This window comes from Protobothrops mucrosquamatus, unplaced genomic scaffold (assembly GCF_001527695.2).
Source record: "Protobothrops mucrosquamatus isolate PMUCROS unplaced genomic scaffold, P.Mucros_1.0 scaffold102, whole genome shotgun sequence".
In the NCBI taxonomy this organism is placed as follows: domain Eukaryota; kingdom Metazoa; phylum Chordata; class Lepidosauria; order Squamata; family Viperidae; genus Protobothrops; species Protobothrops mucrosquamatus.
This window is the reverse complement of record NW_015386475.1, coordinates 118,313-138,322: the sequence shown is the minus strand read 5'-3', so window position 1 is coordinate 138,322 and position 20,010 is coordinate 118,313. Positions and strand designations below refer to the sequence as shown.

At 35.5% G+C, this 20,010-nt stretch overlaps 1 protein-coding gene across 1 annotated transcript in view; it reads left to right on the top strand.

Annotated features, from left to right (window-relative positions):
* The first annotated feature begins 209 nt into the window (after positions 1-209).
* Positions 210-20,010, top strand: part of CCDC38 (coiled-coil domain containing 38) — a 30,314-nt gene continuing 10,513 nt past the window's right edge. The window contains exons 1-11 of the mRNA XM_015812628.1: positions 210-255; positions 5,501-5,586; positions 7,552-7,720; positions 8,155-8,222; positions 9,968-10,131; positions 11,920-12,000; positions 12,647-12,858; positions 14,571-14,684; positions 16,224-16,308; positions 16,512-16,587; positions 19,016-19,167. Coding sequence (XP_015668114.1) covers positions 210-255; positions 5,501-5,586; positions 7,552-7,720; positions 8,155-8,222; positions 9,968-10,131; positions 11,920-12,000; positions 12,647-12,858; positions 14,571-14,684; positions 16,224-16,308; positions 16,512-16,587; positions 19,016-19,167 — 1,253 coding nt within the window. The remainder of the gene's footprint in view (positions 256-5,500; positions 5,587-7,551; positions 7,721-8,154; positions 8,223-9,967; positions 10,132-11,919; positions 12,001-12,646; positions 12,859-14,570; positions 14,685-16,223; positions 16,309-16,511; positions 16,588-19,015; positions 19,168-20,010) is intronic.

Sequence of the window (20,010 nt, the reverse complement as noted above, 5' to 3'; positions counted from 1 at the left end):
ATTTTTGATGCAACAATTCTTGTTGTAAAGTATAACTGTGTGACACACTTGCACGCACATGTAGGACCATTTAATTTTCAGGATACCAAATGTATCATTACAGATTATTCAATTATTGACTTGCAAATTGAATAAAATGTGATTTCAGTGCTTCTTGTTATTGTGTTTCTCTGATTTGCTAGATATAAGAAGAATTCTATGGTGTGAAAATGGCATCAACAAGTGTTACACGTAGTCCTTTTGTGGAACTAGATGGTAATAACATTTTAAAATTATGTAATCTTAATAATTATAAGATAAAATTCTAATTAGGGAAGCTACTTAATTCTAGAAAATGCATATCAGTATGAAGGAATCTGGGAAGAGTGATGCATTGTTGGTAGATTAGAATAGAATAAAGCTGGAAGGGACCATGGAAGTCTTTTCGTCTAGAGCTTTTCAAGCTTTTCACAGATTGTACCATTTTTAGGACATGACAATATTTGAGTACCACCAGTGCTTAGCAAAGTGTCAAAAACTTGATGACTAAAAAAAGGGGGGGGATTTTGGGTTTTACTGATTAGATTTATTTGTTGTTATAGAAATGGCTAGTTTATAATATTATGGAAAAGCAAAAAGTTGAGGTTCAATGTTAATGCTTCCTTCTACTGCAACAGAGGAAGTCTGTTCTTTTTCCCTTCTCCCCCCCACTTTCCCCCCCTTTTTCCTCCCCACTGTGTCCTATTATTTGCTTTTGTATTTTATTATATAATCTAATAAAATATTACAAACTGTGGAAAAAAAGGAAAAAAGTACCAGTTTTAATTTCTTCTGTGGCTGTTCCTTTGCACTGACAAATCACTTTCCCTTTGCACTGACAAATTTATGATGAATTTATCCATGTTTATTAATATACACCACTACCAGCTAGTTCAGGGGTCTTCAAACTTGGCACTTTTAAGACTTGTGGACTTCAACTCCCAGAATTCCTCAGCCATCATGGATGGTTGAAGAATTCTGGGAGTTGAAGTCCACAGGTCTTGAAGTTGCTAAGTTTGTAGACCCCTGAGCTAGCTGGTTGGCCCTTCTTCCTCTCTCTCTTCTGACCTCTTTCCACAGTGTAGTAAGAATGCACCCCTCCCCCAATCCCTTCCGTGTACCATTAAAGACACAGGAATTAAGTGCAAAGCAAGAAAGGCTCCCAAAATAAAGAAACACAAAAACTCCGGGTTTTTTTCCTTTAAGCTGCCTCAGGTGTGCCACGTGTCAAAATGTTGCAATCTGAGACCGAAAGGGTCCAGCAATTGCGAAAAGCTTTAGCCTTCAATTAAGCCTGTTTACCTTCAAATAAAACTTTCTAAAAGCCATAGATAGACTCAAGATAAAGGGGTAAAACTAATTACATTTGTTTAAAGGGATTAAACCTACAGAAGTCAACACTTTGGACTCATTGCTAGCCTAAAATACAGACTAAAATATTCCAATAACCAGAGCACACAAACCAAGCCTCTGAATTACAAAACGATGTAAAAACTGTACAAAAATCCTTATGGTAACCCAATCAAGCTGCCAGCTGATCCAGAACTAAATAAACCCACCTCCTTTCCGACATGCCGGCTTTTCATTTCATCAGCGCTGATTGCATTCTACTGTCTGGAGAAAATGAACCAGGGGACCTTTTCTTCCAGCAACAGCTGCTGCTTCTTCTCTGTCCCTGTTTCCTCCCTGCCTGCTACCTCTCCTTCTCTTTCCCTGCTGTCTTTTTTTCCATTTTCCACCCAAACCACCTCCTTTTATAGCCTCTCCTCTCCTCCCTCTCCCTTTTTTCTTCAGTTCACCTCCAGCTCCCAGCTGCTTCCAGAAGCAACAATCAGCAGGAGCCCTGCCGGCTCCTGGGGCTTCTATCGAGCCCAGACAGTCCTGCAGCTGCAGCTGCCTCTCCCTCAGGCTTGGGTCGCTTCAGCTCATTCCCCTCACCCACTACACTTGACCAGCAGTCGCGTAACACCTGCCATGTGGCAAAGTACCACAGGTGGTACGTGTACCACCGGTTGAAAAGCCCCGTTCTAGTTCAGCCCCCTGCTCAAGCAGGAGAACCTATACTATCTCAAACAGGTGAATGTTCAGTCTCTTCTTAAAAATCTCCAGTGATGGAGCGCCCATGATTTCTGGGGGTAAGCTGTTCCACTGGTTGATTGTTCTCATTGTCAGGAAGTTTCTCCTTAGTTTCAGGTTGCTTCTCTCTTTGATCAGTTTCCAACCATTGTTTCTCATCCTTCCCTCTGTTGCTTTGGTGAACAACCTGGCCCCCTCTGCCTTGTGGCAGCCCCTCAGATACTGAAACACTGTTATCATGTCTCTCCTATTTCTTCTTTTCTTTAGACTAGCCAAACCCAAGTCCCGTAGCTGTTCTTCCTATGTTTTGGTCTCCAGGCCTTTGATCATCTTAGTTGCTCTTCTCTGAATGTTTTCAAACTCTCAACATCTTTTTTGTGATAAGGAGACCAAAACTGACTGCAGTATTCCAGGTATGGTCTTACTAGGGTTTTATAAAGCGGTAATTTGTACTTCGCGTGATCTTGATTCTATGCCTCTGTTTATACAACCCAGGATCATATTAGCTTTTTTTGGGTTGCTGCTGCATGCTGCCAGATCATAGTCAAGTGATCGTCCACTAGGACTCCAAGGTCCCTCTCATAGTTACTGTTTTTAAGCCAGGTCTCACCCAATCTGTATTTGTACCTTTGGTTTTTCCTGCCTAAATGTAAGACTTTGCTTTTCTCCACATTGAAACTCATTTTGTTGTATAGGGCCCATTGTTCAAATTGTCAAGATCTTTTTGGATCCTGAGTTTGTCTTCTGGGGTGTGGGCTACTCCTGTCAGTTTGGTGTCATCTGCAAATTTGATGAGTTCCCCCTCAATTCTCTCATCTAAGTCATTTATGAAGATATTAAAGAGTACTGGGCCTAAAATGGAACCTTGTGGTACCCCACTGCTTACTTCTCTCCATGTGGATGTAGTGCCATTGAGGACTACTCGTTGAGTACGGTTTGTTAGCCAGCTACAGATCCATCTGGTGGTGATGTTGTCTATTCCTCCTTTTCCTAGCTTACCAAGGAGTAGGTTGTGATCTACCTTGTCAAAGCTAAGTATACTACGTCCACTGCGTTTTGCTGGTCTAGTCACTTTATTGGTTTGGTGTGAATTGGTTTAGTGTGATCTGTTTTTAACAAATACCTGCTGGTTACTAGTTATGACTAGTTGTTTGCAGATCTGGTTTTTGATTGTAGGTAGGTTCTTTGTATATATTTATAGAGACTAAAATAAACCCTAATGAAATAATTAAATATATGGGAGAAAAGAATTCAATTGGTAGGTTAAGAAGCTGTAAAGTGTACGGATCTCTCATAGGTGCATCTATGGCAAAGGAATCTGTGGTTCTTTAAACCTGATGCTTCAATGTGGTCTTGGAGATCTAGTATGCTTTATAACCTTAAGGATCCATGCCCACCTGAAAAATAATGCCTATTATTTTGTTACTGGACATTTGTTCCTGGGAACCATTTTGTGAACCAGCAAATCCCCCATGTCTGTAGCAACTTTAGCACCTACCAAAACTGTTCAAATACGCCTGTTGGCCAAAACGATCAAATACATAATGGAGGGTGGAAAAGGAGGCAGGAGTTTTCCAGAAAAGCACTAAATTTCTTCTCTAAATTATGTTTATTGCTTTTAAGTAAATATTTTCTATTTATTGCTAACACAGGTAGTCCTTGACTTATGACCAGTCATTTAACAACAATCTGAAGTTACAACAAACCTCCCCAGGGCTAATTATGATCTGGATTCAAAATTACAATGTCCAGGGACACCCCTAGCCCCCACAGTCATGTGATTGCATTTTGGGAGCTTGACAACTGGCCCATGCAACCTCCTGCAATCACTTGACCACAATTTATTGCTTTTTTTTTTTTTGCCAGAAATTGACATTAACTTCCAATTTCGGTAAAAGATGCCCTTTGCATAGTAGATTCATTTAATGACTGTGGCTTTATATCCACCACATTCACTTAACAACTGCCTCAAAATTGTGAAACATTCGGTTGTGGTTGCATGGTGACCCCCTTAATGATCAGCATGAATATAATTCAAGGATTATCTGTATATATAGTGGCATACCTATATTTCTCTACAGAGATTTTTATTGCTTCTTAATTGTCCAGCTTGTTCTCTGATTCCACAAGTATTCCATATCGTCACTTTGATATACTCTTAGACAGAATCAGTACTAGAGAAGAGAAAGAGGGGAAAATAACTTTTTTTAACTTCTTGGAAATCCAGCCCTTTTGTCCAACAGTCTTCACTGATACCTGATCCGGCCTTTCCAAACATAGTAGTCTTTGCCACCCACAGTCCACTCTTCGGTTCTCCCTTCCAGGCCCTTCTGGCCTTCAGTTGCAGATCCCTCCTCCAACAATTTCTTGACTGACCCAGAATATCCAATCCACATAGCACAAATACACCTTGAGCGATGTCCAGCATCCACCAACAAAATACTCCACAGCTTAAGAAATCTATTCCTTTCTATATTTTCACTAAAAGATCTCTCAATTAAGAAAAAAACTTCTCAGTGTTTGCATAACCCTATGTATTGTGCTGGCAAACAAGAACAAAACACCCTCTAATATTGAGACCATTTTATAACTCCACTCATCTCACTCTGCCACAGGATCTCTGCTGGAGATGTTGCTAAACTTTCTTAGCTAGTATGGTCAGTGATGAGAGATGCCTGGAATGATTGTTCAATATCTGGGGGTCCAATGATTCCTCATTCCCTTTCTTAAGGAAATTGTAGTTCTTTAAGTAACATAACTTTATTATACTTAAAACAGGTGCAAATGCATAAAGTTTATTTTATGATAACACTATTTCACAGGATTCTAAAATATCTATGCTCCAGAATAAGAGGAACTATCTTGGGCTGGGTTGCTGAAGAATTCCCTGAAGTTTTATTATTAAAGGCAATGGTGGGAGCAAAGGTGATCCCCAGGTTTTCCACTTACAGCTCTGAACTAAAAAATCTCTGCTTCATCCTTTATACCCTGAATGCCAAGTAACATAACTTGTCCCCTCCCTTGAAATGACCTATAACATAGTTAACAGTTATTTAATTTCTACTCAATAATATGAAGTTCATACTTCTGTTAGTGAAGAGAACATGGGGGGTATCTGAGGAAGTGCACTGTTATATTATGACATATGTTTTTGTGGACTGCAGAATAATTTATATTATAATTATGTTGAAATAAATATTATCTGTTGGTGTTTAAGATGCTGAAAAAAGACCCTCTGCTGTTTTTGCTGTAAGACTAACATGTTTGGCCATTTGGAAATAACTTGTTTGATGTGTCCTTGAGATGCCATATTTACCTGTTGCACATTCTAAGCTTGTAATACAAAAGTGTTGTTACCTGATCTTAGTGCTGTACTAAAATATTTTTCTTCAATGTTTTCTGTCAGAAGAATACAGGCAAAAAAATCCTTTTGAAAAGATGAACACTGAAATCTACCTTTACAGAGATATTGAATGCACAGAGAAAGAAATTGTAAGTATTCTACTGGTCAGCTACTGCCTTCTTGGCCTCTTTGGATTAGTTTCACAGATCCATTGAATCATAGCTTGTTTTACCCAGAAAAAAAGGTAAGGGCAGTCTCATAGGCAAACCAAAGTCGTCATGGCTTCTTACTAGTAAGGAATAATACTAATGATGGTTATAATTGCAGTTATGATATTTGGAGATAGCTATCAGAAAGATGAATTGCTAAGCATATTACACTAAATCTACACTTTATAACAAGTTATGTTATTCTAATGGTTTCCTTATGTTAGATCAGCAGTCAAAAGTGTGCTTAAAATCCACAGCTGACTGAGTATACTTTCCATTAGAAGGAAAAGCACTGATTTAAGTGGATCAAGCTGATCCAAACATTCCCCACACACACACACCGCTGGTCTCACCACTTTCAGTTCAAATACAAATTCTTGCTGTTTATTAGGCTGAAAAGATAGTAGTTAACCAGATCATTTTTCCTGAGCTTTTTTAAAAATAGATAATTATGATCAAATCTTTGGGTTTAGTGTACAAAGCAATATCTCAATATAACTGCCCCAGCATCAGAAAGAACTTTTTTTTCTGTTCAGAAGATATTAAATGCTATCCTGAATACTATTTAGGACTTTAGGTGCTTCATCAATTTGTATACTTCTGAAATCTTAACTTCACCACTAGACTAAGAAAAAATGGCTTTTTTGCACCTATAGCCATCACAAATGGTCTCCTAGATAAATATTGTAATTGGTTATTGCAATTAAGTGGGAAGGCTGAGCATTAAGTTCCCACTGTTTGTTTTTGGGATAGCTATTAATTGTTTCTGGCCAACTTTCCTCCTTCTCCTCCTCTTCCTCCTCATTTATAATACATTTTTTTGAAAATTTATCTTCCTATAGACTCATAAATGACAGTGCTTTTTCGCAACCCTGCTCAAATCAATGTTTTGACTTTTGTTGGTTAGCATATTACTGATTAAAGTTATTATCTGCCAGCAGAATCAAATCAAATTTTCAGGGCACACAAAGGTTTTTCTGTGTGGGTGATTGGTAACAATTTGGGAGTGAGATAATAGAGAATAAAGTTTGGCATCTCAGTCAAGAATATTATTTCTTTATGGGGCTTTATACCACCTCATCTTTAACCATGTTATAGGCAGAATATCTATCGATCAAAAATAATTTACACAGTGAAAAATCAACCATTTAAAATAAGACAGTAATAACAGTAATACAAATAATCATAAATACAAACCAGAACTTTCTGTATGTCTTAAAGATTTATTTCGGATAATCAAAAGAGAAAAGAAAGTTTCTTTCTTTGGAGTCAAATAAAAAAAAAGTAGCATATATTGTGGCTAATAGAGCTCCTTAAATCAAGTGTCTTGGCTCCTCCTCCTCCTCCATTTCTTCTTGTCTTGCTCCTTCTCTGCTTTCTTCTTCAGTGAATTATTGGTAACTAAATATGGAGATTCAACTGTAGTTTGAGAACATGAAGAAAACACATTAAATGAATCCCAGGCCAATTCTCTGGGCTACCATATAGTTTCTCATTTAATTGGAATTCCAATAATTTACTTTCAAATTTCATAGAACTACAATATACATTCAAAATATAAAGGACAACCTGCAGAATCAATAACACTTGCCTAAATTGATTTTCTTTAAAAACTCCTTTTCCTGATATACCATTCTCCATCCCCATGCATGTAGAGTTGGGGATGACAAAATATGTGGACTTTTTAAAAAAGATTGGTAGAGCTTTAAGAATATTTGGATATGCTTTTATTATATTTAAACCTTGTGTTTAATGTTAAGCCACCTTGGAAATTAAAATCAAATCTTTACTATAGTCATAGACAGACCAGCATAAGCCTTTAGAAGATTGTGAATTTGGAAGGCAGTTAGGAAATGCATTATACATTTTCAAAAACTAGACAATAAACATGGATTTCAATTTTAGATTAGAAAAACTAAACAGAATCTGAAGGCATATGAAAGGAGCACCATTTCATCAAGAGCCCGGTGTCGAAAGGCTTTGAGAAAACTAGAAGAAGTCACTGAACAAGAAACAACAGAAACAATGGGAAAAGATGTTCCTGCTCTGAATTGGGCTCTTGCTTTTGCAAAGTGTGAGTAAACATTTTAGAGAAATAATAGACTGCAGGAGCATGAGGGATTTTGTGATTTTGCGGTCTTGGTTGAGTTGATGTTTTTCTAGATGTGTGAGTACTTGAAGTAACCCATTATTGTGGAATACATTTACATAGTCATCCTCAAAATGGGCATTTTACGAAGTAGTTTACTTGAACTATTCTGTAAAACTCCTGTTGGTTCACTAACTAAATAAATTCTTAGTTTTGGCTTTATTTCTAGCATAGTTTCCTTATCCTTTGGTTTGACATTATACAACTTCATTTTATTATGTGGAGAAAGAATTAATATTTCAATTTTTAAAATATCAATTTATTTGTGTTAAGTCATTGATAACACATGGCTTTGTTTCAAAATATAGGCTGCAGAATATCAGGGGAAAAATCACAAAATTGTATTTATTTTTTTAAAGGTTGTCAAAGTGACAAACAGTCTATAGCAGATTACATCAGTGAAGAGAAGGAGCTATTTCTATTGGAGGTAACAGCTTTCATAAACTTTATAAAAATAGTAATATGTGTATATATGTTTCTGCAGGCATCCTTGAAAACCTTCAAGACTCGGCTGTTCTCCTAGGTCTTGGGTTAGGTTGGTTAGAACACCTATTGAATTGTGTATGGTTGTAGTTATTTGGATCTTTTACTTTTTTATAATTCTTGCATTCTGTTTTTATGTTGTTGGCTTTATTGTACACTATCAGACTAGGTTGGAGTTGGGTAGTGTCTAAATTGAATAAGTTAAATTAAATATCTATCAGTATAGCATTTCTCATATTGATAGCCCTTTACTTAGGACCATAATTGAACTCAGAATTATGATCATAAGTGATCCTTAAGTGATCAGGTCCGATTTTACAACCTTTTTGGGGTGGTCGTTAAGCAGATGCTCTAGTTGTTAACCAACAGAGCAGTCGTTAAACAAATCTGTTTTATCCAATGAGAGGGCTTTTTGCTGGAAATCAAAATGGCCCCAAACTGGCAAAAAATATCAAAAATCACAATCATGAAACCACAGGACACTGCAAACAGCCGTAAATGCAACCTGGTTTCCAAGCACCCAAAATACAATCACATGACTGTGGGGGGTATGTGGCTGTCAGAACTCTGGAACTGGGTCATAAGTTCCTTTTTGGAAGTTCACTGTAATTTCGACTGGTCATTAAAGGACCGGTTGTTAAGCAAAGACTCCCTGTATGAAAATTTTCAAATCTATATTATTTTATTAAAATATTTTAAGCTGACTTGAACATATAGCAGCCCCCAACAGAGCATAGCTCATTGGCCCCTGACCTTTGCAGAGCCTTCCCTTCCCATCTTACCCTGCTACCTTTCAGTCACTGACAATGTCCTTGGCTGTTTCCTATTGTCTCTCTGCCCACTATAATTATCTTCCAATATTCATAGGCAGACCAAACAAACAGAGCATGTTTCAGTTATAGCACAAACTACCTGAAACCAGCTTTATCATGCACAGACTTATATGTGCAATTTTACACGCCTCTTGTGCTATGGCATAATCATTAAGCTGAGGGAGAAGTGGGAAACAACTGATGAGGAAAAGTGGACTTTGCTAGAATATCAAAAAGAAAATATGGTGAAAAGATCCAGTTTGGGGAGCTGAAATAGGAAAATAATCATGGGGCTGTTTAAGAACAGCTACAGTAGTTTGAAAACAAGCTATGTAGCTGCAGCTGATACAAAGAGAATAGGAGAAAGAATCCTGACACTTGTAGGAAGATTTCATTGAATGGGATGAACTAATGATTCCCCTTTACCAGTTTCAGAATCAAGAAACGGATATGATGGACTGCCAGTTAATAATGCAATTTCAAGATTTTATAGACTTTTTTTTTAAAAAAAAATAGAATATATGTAGTTATATGCTAGCTCACATTTCTGAATCTATCATGTAGCGGTAAATGGTATTCATAATTTTCATAATGTGACACATGTGAGAAATGATTGCAGGGAAGTAATTTGGGGAAAGTGATCAATGGCTTGACAGGAATATATAGGCTTGTCTCTCCCACACATACACATGAAATCCAAGTGACTATTTTAAAAGCATATAGGATTTAGGTATACAATATCTGAGTCTTAAAAAACATCAAGTTCTCTTCAAAGGGCTCCATGCCAGATAAGTGCATGGGAATGATTTGGGATGACAAGTTACTGTACATTAAAAAAATTTATACATAACATTTTGCTATGGTTTTCTTTCTCCAGTACTCTGTTAAAATAAAACAGCGCACCATGGCAAAGCTGGAGAAGATGGCAGCAAGGGAAGAGAGGAGGGCCAGAATGGCTGAAGCAAAATTAGAAGAAGATACCTTGGCATTTGAGGAGTTTCTCAGAGCAAATGATAAGAGCTCTGTAGAGGCCCTTAAATTGTTAGTTACAATTATGTTTTTTTACTCTACAGCTGATTGTAGTGGCCACATTTGGAGTGTGACTTCAAAGGTTCATTGTCTGGTTCCCTCTCCTTTTCTCCCAAGTAAAAAGCCCTCAGAGAATCATTGCAGGAAATGGACACTCTCCCTTCTACCTAAATGCTTTCCTTTTCTCTGTGCTAGATGTGTTTCTTAGGTTGTAGAAGGTTTTTTTAGGTAAATTGGTCATCCTTGGCTTTTGAATGGTGTCATGGGGGTCACATTCTAAAATATTAATGCCCCAGAAAAAGCAGTGTGTTAGACCAGTCACAAGTTTGATTTAATTTAGCTTATATTATAGTAAATATAAATATTATTAAATAATGTCTCTGTGATTACCCTCCAGGACATTAATAAAGTCCCCATGTCACATTATTAACATTGTAATTCAGCAGTTTTTGCAGGAGTTTAAGGAGCCAAACATAAGACATTCAGGAACTGTATATTCCTATTACAGAATATGAATAAGCATAAGCATTCACCTCTAGATTCATTCCTGCCCAGCCTGCCAAGATATCTCAGACCTATCTTTACCACAACCATCATATCTGCAATGGTAACTCTGGGATTTATGATGCCCCCACATCAATCATTGCTACTATTAGTTACAATGCAGAACTGCAGTAGGCTTGCACACTCATATACCCTCTGAGTCATCCCAAAAGAGACTCTACTGCCCTAGCATCACGATTAGGCCAATTTTGTTCAAGTCCTTGCTTGAATAAGAAGTTAATGAATTTAGTGGAACTGCAGAGTAGTGTAATGGCACAGGAATAATAATAATAATAATAATAATAATAATAATAATAATAATAATAATAATAATAATAATAATAATAATAATAATAATAATAATAATATCATCTTCCATTAGGTAACTACTGTAATTTATGCTATTAGATTTCGGATATAATACTTCATAATCACTCATTGCCAACAGCTAAAGGGGCAACAGCTAATAGAAACTAACAATAAATTAATTCAGTTTTAGAAACAATTCTATTACAAGTAAAAAAACTGTTTCTGTAGATGAGATTTCACTGTCTACCTTATCACACACAAAAGGAATGGGGAAAGAGTTTCCAAAGATTCCCAAAGAATTTCTTATTGTAAGAAGAAGCTGATATTAGGACTCAGCTACCTTACAATTTCCTTTAGTCAAAAGAGTTTACATCGAGGCAGGTTTTTTTTATTGTGTTTTTCATTTTCAGTATTTTCACATAATAACAGTAATTGCTGAATGTCACATTGGAATTTTTTTAGTTTTCATATTGATGAAAAATAAATTTGATTGCTTATTTTTTTATTTTTTTAAGTTTTCTTTAAAATTATCCTTGAATTATTTTCTTATTAAGTTTCTGGACTACCAATAGTTTATACAACTATCATCTCTTATTACTAAATTGAAGAGACAAAGGTACCACTTCTTTCTTGGTTTAAGAGGTATAAATTGCATCTGAATAACTATTTCAATATATGGAAGAGGGGTACTTTCAAGTGTTGACTCCTGGCAATTGCCGGAGTCCCTGCAATTTTCTTGCCAAGATTTTGGAAGTGGTTTGTTATTGCCTGCATCCCAAGGCTGAGAGAGACAACTGGCCCAAGTCACCTAGTTGACTTCATACATAGGATGATACTAGAACTTACAGTCTCCTAGTTTCTAGCCTGGTGCCTTAACCACTACATCACATTGGCTCTCTATTTAAATATGAACAACTTGTATTAAAATAACATGCAGACTTTTTTTAGGGCAACTCAAGAAGCAAAATACAAAATGGAAGTAACAACAGAACTGAGGATAGCAATGAATGAACTGTTCTCCCTTAAAAGGTGAACTCTTTCTTGTTGCTTTATGAGAGAAATTTATGGGAAGGATTCTTGATGATGTGATTCTTAGTATATTTTCCCACAATGCAGCATCTTCTTGCTCCATGAACTTGCATTTCAAGTACAAGGGTCTTTATACATCTGGCATACAGAAAGGCACCAAATGATCCAGCTCAACATCTTTAAAATAATGTAGTAATCATAATGTACATTATTTATACCATGGACAACTGAGAAGTGACAGCTGAGATTCAGAAAACTGAATCTTTAGAACTATGAAATAAATAGAAAATTGACTAAATGTTCTTATTAAGCCCAAGTTAATGGTTCCTATTCTTTTTATAAAGCATATTCAACTGTTCTTTTTTAAATTTCTGAACAACTTCACAGCTGTTTGTGATAAAGGACAGAAAGTTTCTTGATGAAATAATCTTCCCCAAATTAAAGTAATTTTGAAAAACCTTGTTGACCAGACCTAGCACTGTAGCTCCAGGGCTAATAAGAATGATTATAAAGCCATGTACTGTAATTCAGGGAAAATGCTTTACTCAGCTTTTTCAAATATTTTTAAATGTCTGTTAGGCATTGTACATCTGTAACGTCTGAGGACTTGCTTCTTGTATCCCTTGTTTTCTTTTGACATGTACAGTGAAATTGCAAACACTGAAGACCTTTTGAAGATGTATTTATCCTATGAAGCCTTTTTGTTTAGTATTTCTCCCAAAGCTTGGCAAGAGCAGCAGATGGCAAAGAGGAAGAAAGACCGGAAAAAAAGCCCATCAAAATCCCTTATTTCTTTCTCACCAGCTGCAGATAAAGCCAAACTAATCTCAGCCTCCATTGTATTACAAAATAAAATAAGTAAGTACATGGTTTTCAGTGGTCCATGGACCATTTAAATTGCAGTGTGGGGGAATACTGCTTTGCTGTAATCATTCTATCAACCACACCAACTAGGAATCTTGAGTGATGCAAGGCTAACATATCTGGAACAAAGTAAATTGAAAAAGTACAATATATAAAGTTATAAAATATATAAATAAATTTATATATTTTATAACTTTATAAAATATATAAATTTATTTATATATAAATTTAGCATACTTTCTCTATGATACTTTTAATAAACAAGCAATAAATAATAGCCTGATCAAGAAACTACCAAGGAGAAAACAAAACCTCCATCAACTGACAGGATAAGCTCCTCCTCCCTTCTGGCATTGAAGATGTTACTTAACTGAGTAATAAAACATCCATGTGAAAACAACCATGCTCAGAGAGCACCTGGGGTCCACAATAGGTGAAGTAATTTAAAAAAAACTGAAGGAAGAAAAGTATTGTCTTCTTCACAAAAGGAAAAATTAAAGATTCGGGGAATTATTGCATTAGTCAGTGTGGCATCACTTCCTGAGCAGGTTCCAGAGGAGGAAATCATAAAATGAAAACACTATATGAAATAAAAATTTGTCAAGACCAAGTCTTAGCAGATTAAATTTATAGTAAAGTTTAGGTTAGATTATATGACAATTAAATGTGTACAGTGTGACTCAAAAATTGTATTCAAAGAGCATTCATGAAAAATGCTCAACATTTTTCAACAACAGAGTTATAATTCTAGTGGATGCCATTGCCATTTCTAGTAAAGTTGTGTATTATTGAATGTTAAAAAACACCCTTAAATTACTCTTTTACTATATTGGTTTCCTCATGATTGCTTTTGGGGAAATTTTTTTTAAAGAAATTTTATCTAGGTATGCCAAGATATTATACCATAAACTTGGAGAGAACAATGTCCTAAAAGAAAAACTTAGATGATATAAATACATTTTGTCATATCCCGAGTTATTGAAGATCCAAAAAAGAAATCAGTTCATGCAGGAAGGAACATTATGAAGTATATATTTTATATTTTAGGTCCTAATGATATTTATATAGTGAAATGACTATAGTGAAATATTTATATAGTGAAATTGTCAATCCTGCTTCTAGAATAATTGCCCTCTCTTTGGCTCTGACCCTTCTGTCCTTCTGGAAAGCATTTAAAACTATTTTTTTAAACAGACTCTGAGCCAGGGTGATGTGTAATCTTGTTTAAATATTTAGAATATTTGTGCATTTCTCCAGGTTGCTGATTTTAGTCTATTTGGTTCAGTGTTTTAAAAAGAAGTTTTAACCAACTGTATGACCTGGAATAATGTTTGATTAGATAACTTTATAATTTGAATAAATAATTAGTAGTGGCATTACATCAAGATTAAAGAGAAATCTAAGAGCATAATTGTTCTGTTGATGTACAGCCGAAATAATGTATGAGCATTCTCTTTTGCTGCATCCTTAAACTTAGTGTGAGTGATTTTCCTAGGCTTCCTGCATTATAGTTCATTCTCCAGTCGCATACTTTGGCTATTTACTTTGTTTTACAACACTTTACGGTGGTTGCAGATTGTTCCCACTTCCTGTCAATGGTAGCCTTGTTTGGCTTTAGCAAGGATTAATAGAGCTACTGACTTGTTCATTTTTATATTTCTTTTTATAAATATGTGGCTCTTGTGTTATTTGGCTACTACTTTTAGGCAAAATAGCACATCATAAAGGGCCACAACCAGCCAAAAAAGTGATAGTAGACAAATCAGCATCAGTCATCTTAACCAATCCTGAGGAAAAGGCACAAGTTTCAAATAACCAAGGTAAGGAATAAGGAAGACCTTTGAAAGAAAAGAGCCTGGGCTTTGGGGTGAGATGTTATGGCTGATTAGACAGTTCTGCAGGTGGAGACAACACAGTGGTTCAATTGCCAACCAAGAGTTGGTTCTGGTGACAGAAAATTTCTCTGGAAGCAGGAGAAATCAGGAGATTACCCACTTGTGCTCTGGAAAAAAACAAACAAAAACAAAAACAAAACATGCAGCAATTTAGTTTCTTGTGGTCAATTATGAGTCGACTAATTTGGGAGGTAAGGGATTTACAATTTGCCCTGAATTGCAGCCTTTTTATGGACATTTGAATGGCAAAAAAATCACCTTTTTAATCACGTCATAATTCAAGTACTTTACAATCTAAGAAAGATATTCCAAACAGCAGGGAAGATTAAAGAATTTCATTGTCTTCTTTTTGAAATTAAAAAGAGAAAAAAAACATACAAGTTAAAGGCGCTTTCTCTCCATGGCAACCACAAGAAAAGCTGCCAAACTGGAAGAAGGATGCAGGGGTGGTTAAAAGAGCTGAAATTTACACAGTGTTATGATCTCAAAGAGAATTTTTATAAAATCATTGATACATAATGCCAGAGAAATTATTTAGAATGTAGAAAGGCTACTTCAAATGTATGTTGGAAACGTGATGAAGAAACGTTTTATTCTGCTTGGTGGATGGGTAAAAAAGCTAAAAAGAAATTGGATGCAATACCTACTTTGATACAGATGATTTTAAAGGTCAACATTCAATTGAAGCCAGAAATTTTTCTTTTAAGTTTATTGGATAAATAATTAGAAAAAAGCCATGAAACATTATTTCAGTATATGATCACAGCAGTGAGATTACTGCATGCACAGAGGTGAAAAGATTTGACATTGCCCATTATGGAGGGATAGTTGAAGTTGACAGGTTTTACTGAAATGGATACATTAATTTTTTGATTAGAGGAAAAACATTTTTACATTTATTGCTGACTGGATTTCTCTTATGGATTTTTTGCATAAAAATGAAAAAGAAACATAACTTGTGGCATGGTTTTGATGATTAAACGGGATAGATAATAGAAAGAAGCATAAAATGATGTAAATTTATAAAGAAAGGTCAAAATATATTTGCTTAAAACTGCTATGAAAAATATGAGAAACTGTTTCTATATACTTTTTTCTTTAACTTTTTTCTTACTTCTGTTTGGTTTTTTATTTTGTTCGTTTTATAAAAATGCATAAGATAGTAGTTGGGCAATCAGTACCTATTACATAGAATGCTTCTATTTTTGTTTAAGGACCAAGAAATATTACCCAGTTTGCATTGAAACACCTGGAGATTTTAAGGGGTAAAAATAGATATTTTAATCATTGCAGGAGTTTAGTGTACCTGCTTTGCCCCTTATTATAGCAGAACATTCTGCATATTCCTGTTTAGGGCAATCCTTTCATAGTGGATTCATTTCTCCACTGTGTATGATATAATTTTAGTAAACTCCTGTTGCTAAATAAGAATGATATTATATGTTTTCTTTTTTTTTTTTGCAGGAGACTACAGGTTCTTTAGAAAGTCATCACAAGTAGTACTGGACCCCAAAATATTCGTAGATGATAAAAATATATCATCAGAAAGGTGATAGCAATCTGAATTTGAAAAAAATAAAACAAGCTTATCTATGGATACCAGCTTCCCTCTCCTCATCTCTCCTCACCTTTCCTCAAGTGGGATCTTTGCTTTACCAAGCATAATCTTCTGCTTGGCATTAAACACTTACTTGGCAAGCTTCAGGGTATACACACAAATTATATCTAAGTTAATTTTTCTTTTAATAACAGTGGTTTAAGTGAAACCAGCTTCTCTCTATCTTCAGAAGACAATTTTAACTTGGATGATATCCAGAATTGTGACAAAGTAAGAAATTTATCTTTAAAATATACATAGCTCAGAGTTGAACTGTGGGGTTCTTGGTGCTGATTTGGTTGTTTGCTTGCAGACATTTCATTACTCAACTAGATAACATCAATAAAGTCATCATCAGTGACTGTTACTAGTTGGGTAATAAAACATCTGCAAGCAAACAACCAAGCTCAAAGAGTCCCCAGGGCTCCTCATTAATCTTTATTTTTTTAGTTATATTTAGGCTGCCCACTAAGGTTATTGTTAATTCAGTTTTGCATCAGAATTTCTGTGTGAAATCTTCTTCAATGATATAGTCAATAGCTGTGGGTATTATATCTTCCATAGAAGATTCCCTTTTTTCACTGACTTTTGCTATTACATTTTTGTTCATTTCACATGTATGGATTTTCCTTTTTTGATGTGAAAGAAGTCGTATATGAAATGATTGTGGACTTAGGTCAAAATCTAAATTAGTTTATTCAATAATATTGCACAAAATAAAAAGTGAGATGAACATTGACATTCACAAAGTGGTTGTGTATTGTAAATCACATATATCATAAGAACTGGATTTCTTAAAGCTAGTAGTCTAATTAAACCAAGTAGAACGTGGATTTCCTTTTTAATGCAGGAATTACACGGGCAATATAATAATGCCAGCTTTTTTTACATGTTCCAATGTGAACATAACTGAAGAAATAGTTCTAGCATTGGCTAATAGTTTAGTAGTAGTAGTAGTAGTAGTAGTAATAGAAACTTGAGTTCTACTCCTGCCTTAGCCATGAAAGCCAGCTGGGGGGGGGTCTACAACAACTCACCACAGCCAACTCGCCATGGCCACCTTGCTGTAGCCAACTCACCGTGGCCAACTCACGGCCAGACAACTCGCCACGGAACAAGAGTTATAGTAATATCAAAGAAATAGTCAAAGAAAGATAAGAAAGGATGCCAAAGGAGGTACAAAATAAAATGTGAATGACAAGAATTAAAATATTTTTTTTAAATTCATTAAAATAATTAAATTGAATTGTTAAACTTTCCTGTAGCAACTTGTCCTGTGGTGAGTTGGCCATGGCAAGTCGTCCTGCAGTAAGTTGGCTGTGGCGGGTTGGCTGAGAAGAGTTGTCCTATTCCGCCAGCTGGGTGATCTTGGGTCAGTCACTCTCTCCAGTTCAATTCTCTCTCTTAGCTCACAGGCTCATTATTGTGGGGAAAATAGGAGGAAGATGTGTTGGATATGTTTACCACCTTCAGTTATTTGTAAAAATAATATAAGTGGGATACAAATAAAATAAATAAAAAAGAAGTGTGCTTCTAGATACTAGTTAATACCCACAACTTTTCAGATATCACCTGCATAATCTGAATTACTGCAGGTATTTTCAGTGCTATAGAGATTGAAGCAGCAGAAAACGTTACCTAATAAATAAAGTAAAGGAATGATTGATTGATTGATTGATTGATTGATTGATTGATTGATTGATTCATTCATTCATTCATTCATTCATTCATTCATTCATTCAGAACAAGTTATTTAGATTAGATGGAAAGAAATATTTTGTTTTATATATTTTATCCAATATATATTTAGTGGATTCAATCCAGTAATATAAGAAGGAGTGGCAGAACCTACGGGTAGAGTTAAAAGAGGGATCAGCCTAGAATCTCTAAATCAGGGGTCTTCAAACTTGGCCCTTTTATGACTTGTGGACTTCAACTCCCAGAATTCCTCAGCCAGCATGCCTGGCTGAGGAATTCTGGGAGTTGAAGTCCACAAGTCATAAAAGGGCCAAGTTTGAAGACCTCTGCTCTAAATAGTCACAAGCAGATTAAGTCCAACCTCCCTTGAATTCCATTGACCCCTATCTAACAGCTAGCAGGAATATTCTCAAATATTTGAGAGTCTTCCTGTGCATAGGTCTGAGTAACAATAAATCAGTTTAATTGGACCTTCACATTTGGACCTGATCTTTTGCACCTGAAAAGTAATCGAACTTATTTTGTTGTATTCTCCATAGCAAATGGTGGTGTCTATAAATATATCATAAACTTGTGTCAGTGAGGGACACTTATGAAGCACTTCAGTGTGTATCAGTCACCTGTTCCCATCACATTTAAGCAGGGCTTTTTCTTTGTCATAGAACGCCCAGAACGGAGTTACAGCACCTTTTTTGGATAGAACCTTATAGGATAGGCAAGGCGGGTTGTATGACATGTGTGAGTTCCGAACCCTTTTTTTTTTTTTTTTTTTACAAAAAAAGCACTGCATTTAAGCATGTTTACAGAAAATTGGTGGCATAGCAAACCATACTGTCTGCATAATAAATTGATAATTGAAATTAATTTATGCCCCCCTTTACCATATTTCCATTTTTTCAAAAAATGTTTGGAAACAGATGTGCCATTCCAGAAATTATGATTACTGTTTCTCCTTCATTAGGAGCCAGAGATTTATTTCAAAGACACAGAAGAGTTACTTCAGATGTTCAGATATCTTGAAGAGCAAAATCTTTCATTATTCCAAAACATTCAAGATATTAGTGGCACATTGGAAGAAAGCCAGCAGAGAGAGAAAATAGTTAAGCAGCATATGTAAGTTATTAATTTAATAGGGTTATTTTATATATTTTCAAAGTGTGAACATGCATACAAGCTAGTAGCAATTTATGCTCCAAACAAGCCTATTGAGATCTTGTGATTTTAGCCATGAAAAAAAGCTGAATTCAATAAGCTACTCTTTTTCAGGCCCAGCTGATTAGCTTAATTTTAAGCAGGGTGTGGGTGTGGAATGGTTTCAGCTCTTGAACAGTTAACACAGGGAAAGGGGTTTAATGTTAAAATCGAGAAGCTAATAGATATGACATACCTCAAAAATGTAACATGTTTTGGCTTTAAAATGAACCATTAGAACACTGAATAATCTTAATCATTCTACACTTTGGTTAGAGAATTTTAGGGAGTGAACATACTGTCTTCCCCCCCATCACCTTTTTTTTAATGTCTGTATTACATGGAAGCTATCTTCTACAAAAAGTTTTTCCACTTCAGAAAAAATAATAGGACATACAACATTGCCCAATGAAATCAAGATTATTGCAGCTGGAAATAATATAATTAGGAAATGTAGAGGATATAATTAAGAAATATATTCTTACATGAATAAGTCATATTTTTAAATGAGCCATCACACAAGATCAGTTCTTGTGAAACTGCAAGCAAGTGGCATGTGTTGCTTTAAACCTTGTGATTGTGGCACACCAATATAAAACTAGCTCAAAAAATGTTGCTGCCTAAGGCAAATCACAATGCCATGCATTGAAGTTGGTTGGACTAGCAATTGAATCTTAGTGTTGGTAATCAGACAATGCCTTCTATCCTTCCTAAGGATAGCAGACTATGCAGGGCAGGCTTTATGGCACATGGGAAAAGAATGAC